The 7,500-nt window shown below is 38.4% G+C and overlaps 1 protein-coding gene across 1 annotated transcript in view; it reads left to right on the top strand.

Moving 5' to 3' along the window:
* The first annotated feature begins 4,612 nt into the window (after window positions 1-4,612).
* Window positions 4,613-7,500, top strand: part of LOC137974315 (PP2C-like domain-containing protein CG9801) — a 43,291-nt gene continuing 40,403 nt past the window's right edge. Inside the window, exons 1-2 of the mRNA XM_068821204.1 lie at window positions 4,613-4,973; window positions 6,308-6,412. Of these exons, the coding sequence (XP_068677305.1) occupies window positions 6,369-6,412 (44 nt within the window). The 5' untranslated portion in view covers window positions 4,613-4,973; window positions 6,308-6,368. The remainder of the gene's footprint in view (window positions 4,974-6,307; window positions 6,413-7,500) is intronic.

Genomic DNA, 7,500 nt, shown 5'->3' on the forward strand with positions numbered 1-7,500 from the left:
TTCAACACTTGAAAGAAACATTCTTATTAGAAGGATTGACAGTACAACACTTTATCACTTAAACAACAATGTTATGGTACCATATCAAACACCAATCATTGCTAAAAAAGATTCGGTTATTTTTGTGACATAAAAGTTACCATGGCAACAGGAAAGCCCTGCAAAAACACCCCATATTTTGGCTTTAGCTGCTCATATCTCAAAAGCCAACTTGGGAGACCCCCATTTTTTATTTCTGAAATGTAATCAGCATGCCAGAAGAAACTTTCTGCAAAGTTTAAAAAAATTCTGAGGAGCGGATTCAGAGCCACCTTAAATAACTGAAAATTTAAGGTAGCTCTGAATCCGTTACACTTCGTGTAAGCCACTCAATGCCATGGCCCAAGATATTTATTCCTGGATTTGTCACGGTGAACAGAGTGGCTGTCACGTGGTTTACTATCGTCCAAGACAGGCCCCAGTCTACGCTCGGCTAAGTACGTAAACTTCTAAGCTTCAGAAAGCGGCCATTTTGTGGTTGTAACACAGCGCGTTGTCGAAGATCGTTTTTTATCTAGTTATTCGTTCTTCTTTGCTGCTTGGATTTTACACGCCGGCTTTCCTACAGTCGGCTTGTCTTCTAAGTTCGGATTACAGCGAGGAGTTGTGCTCTCACAGGGCAACATTTCAATTCACGGTCTGGACCTTTGGTACAGGTTGCGTCACATGAAAACTTACGAGTCATTATTGACTCTCGCAAGCCAACATTTAACGGCATCAATCTGCTCAGCAGACCTGCTTGAGTATCTGAAAGTTTCTGAAAGTATTTGAAAGGCTCTGAAGTTACTTGAAAGCAAAAGAGACTCTCCTGTGCTTGTGTTGTCATTGCTCAATGTTGTTGTTGAATCGAATTGGACGAATCATCCACACACAGTTGACAAGAGTCTGCTAGCCCACGATTTCGTCAGAAGTAAGTAACATGGGAATCTCTGTTGAACAATACCGATCAAGAATCGGCTCTCATGACAATTTCCTTAAAACAAAAGATGCTTTGTCGCGTTTCAATTATGATGCTTTACATGAATGTCTTTTATTTACCAACATTGAAACAAGTTGTTGGACAATACAAAATATGGAATGAAGTAGTGTTTTGATTTACCCAATTTGTGTACTACACTTGCTCACAATGTTTATTTTGGACCATTTTGTACAGTAGATTAGCACTTTGCAAGTTCATCTATTCATTTCATGTTTCCACATAGCTTGAACTTGGTAAACACACTGACATAAAATTACAAGGTCCATAATAAGAAAACTTCAACGATTCTGGTATTTAAAGTCATATGATACCATCATGAACTTCCCTGTACATTGAATTCTGTTGAACTTTTTCTTAAAACCTCCAGGTAAAATTGTTAATCTTATTGGCTTAAAATTATTAGCAATGTTAATAAGCACTACTCAACATATGATTTATTAAAATATTGCTTGTGTTCAGATATTGTTATGCGTCTATCTTTTTTTCCCAAATTCCTCCACTTACAACCCAATAGCCACTTACATCAACTAAATTTTTCTGTGTTTCTTTATTGAAAATTTAGCATTATGATACTTTACATGCATATATTGTCAAAAATTAGTCGTACATTCAAACCAAATCAAGCTCCCAATGTGGCTTCTAGCAAAGGTTACATCATTTCCTGTATGTCCCAGCCCTTCTGCAAAGTATTGTGCTCTTTCACTGGTACACAAAATGCCAAAAGCATTCATACGAAATGCTTCCCTGGAGTTGATTTCACAACACTTGCCCTGGACAAACTCAGAACTCAATTCCACTTGGTTACATAAACAAAATCATGACTGAATCTATAAGCCCACTATAGGACATGATGCTGACATTTTTTCAGTTCCTTAAATCCTCAGGTTACATGCGCAACCTCTGTTGTCAAAATGACACCTCCATAAAACTTTACCCAATAACCCTCATCTTGAAAATAAGCATTTAAGGACGGATGTTTGTCAATTATCTTATTGTATTGATTGAGAGGAACAATATTGGAAACTAACCGTAATCAGATACTAGCTCTACTAATAGAAACTCAATGACAAAACAGATCCTTTTAATTTGTAACCTCCCCCATCAAAGCAGCTTAATTTCGTAAGCCACACATGTACGCATTGCGGACCTATTTTTTAAACTTTTGCAGAGAGTTTCATCTTCGCCTGCTGATCACTTTTGTGCAATAAAAAAATGGGGGTCACCGAGTTCCTTTTTTTAGATATGAGCTACTAAAGCCAAAATATAGCGTGTTTTTTCAATGCATTCCTGTTCCCATGGTAACTTATTACATCACAAAAATGGCTGCATCTTGTTGAGCAATAATTGATGTTTGACTGGTTCCATAACGTTGCTGTTGCGTGATAAAGTGTCGTAGTGTCAATCCTTCAAAATAACAAGATCTCTTGAAAGTGTTGAAACTGGTTAGAAAACGTCACTCCAAAATACAATACGGGCGAACTATCCTGTAACTGGATGGGTACGAACGGTTTTAAAGTACAATGGGAAATGAATAGTTCATGTCGCCAAAATCTAAAATTTGGTGATTTGTTGTTTTGTTTGTTGTCAGCGCGATTTTTAATCAATAATATTATTGCTTTGTGGTGTTGTTGTTGTTGCCTTTGGGCCGATTTACATGATACGATTTTGTCGCATGCGACAAGCTCACGACAGGCCTACGACATGACTTACGATTGTCGCAGCGTTTTAAAACATGTTTTAAAATGCTACGACATTTTTTCTGTCGTACACAACAATTGTAAATTATGTCGTGGACCTGTCGTAAGCCGCTATCGCATGCGACAAAGTCGTACCGTGTAAATCGGCCCTTAGGGAGCTTACGCAAGAGCGACTACGAAGCCAAAGAGAACGCCGTCTAACAATATTATTTCCCGTTATTGTAATAACTTCGTTATAACCCCAAGTCGTTCGGAATGGAAAGTGCGTATCAACATTGCAGGAATAAAACTGGCATGAATTGTGGGGTTGTTTGGGGAGAAAATTAATCAACGTCGAACCCAAGCTCTCTCTCTTCTCCTCCCTTGTCAACGACAACAAGGGAGGAGAAGAGAGAGAGCCTGGGTTCGAGGTTGAAAATTAAAAATGTCTTGTCATATTCTCACGTCCTCTACACAGCCCGAATTTGGTCAATTCACATCGTTGTCAGGGCGATAACAGCAAAGAAATGTACCAAAATGAAAAATGCACGTGCAGTGCTTGCAGTTTTGTTGTTGTTGTTGTTTTGCTCATAAGAGCTATTGTTTTGCGGCGTTCTCGCAGTCATCGTTGTCTTCGCCTTGTGTAAGCTCCCTCTTAATTTTTACGGCGGTGACGTCGACGACTGATGTCACCTCAAAATATAACTTTGCTCTATCATAAATTGTTCGCGATCACTTCATCTCGTTCGCGTTACACCGTTTATACGGAGCTTAAGCAACGGCGACGGCAACGAGAACGTCATCTCAAAATACAAATTCGCGTTATTTTAATAGCTTCGTGACTATTTCAACCTTTTTAACACGACAAGTGTGTGGTAGTTTCTCAAAAATGACACTCGTGGGAACGGTACTTAATTTAGGGGAAAAAATGAAAATTTAACCTCAAGTGCTGACGTTCTTCATAAAACCTCAACGTTGTCTATTTCACTCTGTTGTTTTGCTGACGACGGCAAAAAAATGGACAAAAGTGAAAAACGCACGTGCAGAGCGTGCAAAGCCATTTTTTCCCCCACTAAAATGCAAATTTGTGATTTTCTTGTTGCCGTCGCCGTTGTCGTTGCTTAAGCCTAATGTGGGCGAACGACTTGCTAACAGGGGCGGATCCATGGGAGGGTGCAGAGGGTGCGCACTCCCCCCGCACCCCTGTGAGATTACCTGCGGCTTTCTAATACAACTGGTATTTTGCAAAAAAAAAAAAAAAAACCTCACCAGTCAGCTAGGCTATTCCTTAGAGGTACACCCCCTTCTAAGAAAAATCCTGGATCCACCTGCCTAAAAATAAATTGGTACGAGCGGTTTCAGACTGAAAATAGAAAATGAAAGATTCTCTGTTGCATGCTTATTGCGTTGTCGTCAAAACCTCAAATTTGGTGGTTCGACGTTGTGCGTTATGCAGAGGACCGCAAAAATATGTGCAGTAATATCCGTGCTTACGATTATTTATGCTCTTTTAACCAATGATATCATTGTTTTGTGGTGTTGTTGTGGAAGTCGTCGTAGTAGATCTGTCAGGTTCCTAACAGCAAATTTAAGCAACGAGGACGGCTACAATGTCACTAAACAAGAAGAATATTATCATTCGTTAAAAGAGGGGAAAGTAGTCGTGCCTCACCATGTGAGGTATAAAATGTTTTAAATCCACCTTAGCTGGCTCAAAACACGAAAAAAAAAAATAATAATAATTAGGCTATTATAATAAAAAAAAAAGGAAATATGTACGAGAAAAGCCGTTCGTAACTCTCCAATAACGACATCTTTATCTGCGCAGTGAAAATTTTTTATCGAAGTGCTTGGAGTATTCGATCAGTATTGAATGAATGTTGCTTATCAAAATGATATTTGCTTTTCGCTTTGATTAGCGTGGTTGATAATCACGAATCTTTCTTCCAGATCCCTGTTTGCCAGTCTTTCACATTAACAGTAGAAATGGGGATGTTTTGTCACAATATAAAGGTTCTTTGTAAGACAAACTTGAAGGAAATCACATTTCCCGTCGAACGTGATGTCTTAAATGACGTCATCGAACTAACGTATTCGAAAACAGTGCTGTCAGGTCAACATAGAATTTTATTTCGTTCTGTTTTTTTACACCGGAAATATCAACTAAACTGAACTGTAGCGGGCTTGGCTTCATGTGAAACCAATTTACTGAGTTGTATAAGTCGACTTTCTTACAAGTTTGGATCTCAGTAATTTACTAAGGGAACATTCACATTAAGGTAAGGTCTTTGTCATGTTCTGAAACACGTTTTCCAATGTACTTCTTGACATAAGCGACTAACGATTTTTAGTTTTGAAGAATATGTTTAATAATTGTTTCTTTGTACCCTGGGGATCTGTGCGCCTCAATACCCTTCGATTTCCTCGCACTGTTTGGTTTTCGCCGGAAAACGAATCGAACAGTTGTTTTTGCCTTAACTGCTAAAAGTTTGGAACTGAGAAACTATAAAATATATCGTGTTTACAATGAATTTTTATTCATTGTATTCAAAAGAGACATATTGCTTAGGTTCCAATCCAGAAGTGTTGGGCAACTTGACATTCAATTGTTCAACTTTTACCCCTTCAACTACATTTTTTAACGTTGCTTTTCTGTAGGTTGTGAAATCTGTAGCTGTTTGCTTCAAAAGATAGTTTAAAAAATTCCCTGACTGATTCGATCAGCATAGACTTCAATTATTCATATCAGCTCAACAGGATTCACAAGTATCAACTCGTTCAGACTCTCAGCTGAAAAGGAAGTGAGATACCGATTAAGCTACTGAATAAAAACAACAATCACTGATGCCGTACCATAAAAATAATTTAACGTTTATTACTTAACTCCATAACTGGCTTTTCAGCCAACTTTACAAATGTGAACTGATGATACCTATGATAACCAGACTGCTGTAAAATATTACAAACTTCATTAAAATTAGAAACATCACGTGGCCCCGAAGAATCGAACGCCTCTAAAAACTGCTTCTTTACCTCAATTCACGTGAGAATCTCTCTATTCCAGCTAGAGATGAGGCCCTACCAGGGGTTTGGGAAACAAGAGAACATGGCTAATTTGAACTGGGGAACAGAGGAACAATATCAAAATATTTTAGCGAACAAGGAAACAAAAACATTTTAAAACAATTTTAGGATCAAAAAGCTGGGAACACGTTTGAAAGTAATTTGGGGAACAAGGGAACACAAGCAAATATTTAAAGCGAACGAGGCCCTCAGAGAGTCTCAATTAGTGGCAGGTCATTCCATTGAAAGACGTACTACTCGAGATACAAATAAGAAAAAACCTTATTTTTACCCATGCTTGCTTTCAAGGATCGCAAACAAGCCGAATTATTCAAGCGAATAAACGTGTGCATCCATTGAAAGCAAATTTGCATGTTGCAAGCAATAAATAGGTCTTTCAAGCCGGATTGGAAATTTCTTTGGGGAAAAATTCATTGATTTCGTGGTTGGACTAGCATCTCTTTCTAATTTTAGGTCACTAACAATTTACTCAGTACATTGTTAGTAAACATCAATAAACGAAAGAAGCTTTTTGTTTTTGAAATTTCAGATACTTTCATCGGAGAACTGAAAATAGGATCGCCTCTGATAATAACCGGCCTTGAATCTGAATGTGGTTGTGTCGGCTTTTTCAAGCATTGAAGGAAAATCTTGGGTAAGATCTTTGAAAGTCTTTTATTTTATTTTATTTTATTGTGGACGAAAGTTTGGTTTTTTGTTTGTAAAAAATTAAACAAGGAAGAATTCGGGTTTTGTCGTCGACGATTAGCATAATCGTTATTTTTAGAAACACATTCATACGTATTTTCCGAACCGAGACGACCGCAACTTCCTCGTCGCGACGGGAGTAATCCGGAAACTGAAAGCCGAATTGCCACTCGCATAAAATTAGAGTCACTAGCTTTGCAAAACTTTAAAATAACAAATGCTTTATTATCTAGAGGGCCTCGAAATGAGGGGAATACTTACATACACATTCAAAGAATTAAAGCTCAGAACTGTGAGCCAAATAACCCGTGAATGTGACAATCAGCGAAGGCCTGCACTATAATTTATATGTAGCTTTCTTTTTACCAAGTCAGGGGTTTTTTTCGGATTGTCGAGTGACAACAATGTGATCTTCGCCGGTGAACACACGCCAAAACGACTTCATATCAGGCTGTTGGGCACGAGTGAGCTTAAGGGAATTTTTTTTTTGTTTGCTGTGAAAGCATTCGAACCTCGTACTTGCCTCACGAGTTTTCGATAAGGTGAATAATAGTAATGGATTTATATACCGCGCATATCGCATACAGCCTCGTGGTGGTTTCTATCCCGAGAGATGAATCTAGCTAGACCACCAACACCAGAGTCTTCCCGCTACAGTACTCTTAACGTTCAGAGTGTAGATTCTTTCAAGGTTCTAAAGTGTTGATTAACACATACTCACCGTAATAGAGGGGAATGGTTTTGAAGCTCGGCAAACATCAGAGGAACAAACAAAGATGCCAAGATTTATGTCAGAAAGTCATGCACGACCGTGCACAATCTTTTGTTTTCCGACTATGCGTGAATTGCGTAACCAACACGTTTCTATCCGTTAGTTCCTCAGTACGGAGTAAATAACTATTGTGTTTTGTGCTCGGTCAAGGCCAAAAAAGAGAACAAAAACCTACAACAAAGAAATTTGTCCGGTTTCATAAACACACCCTCTATAAACTATGATTAACAGGAAGGTCGATTGTGAGACGAGGCCTACGATTT

Source organism: Montipora foliosa, chromosome 10 (genome assembly GCF_036669935.1).
Source record: "Montipora foliosa isolate CH-2021 chromosome 10, ASM3666993v2, whole genome shotgun sequence".
NCBI lineage: Eukaryota > Metazoa > Cnidaria > Anthozoa > Scleractinia > Acroporidae > Montipora > Montipora foliosa.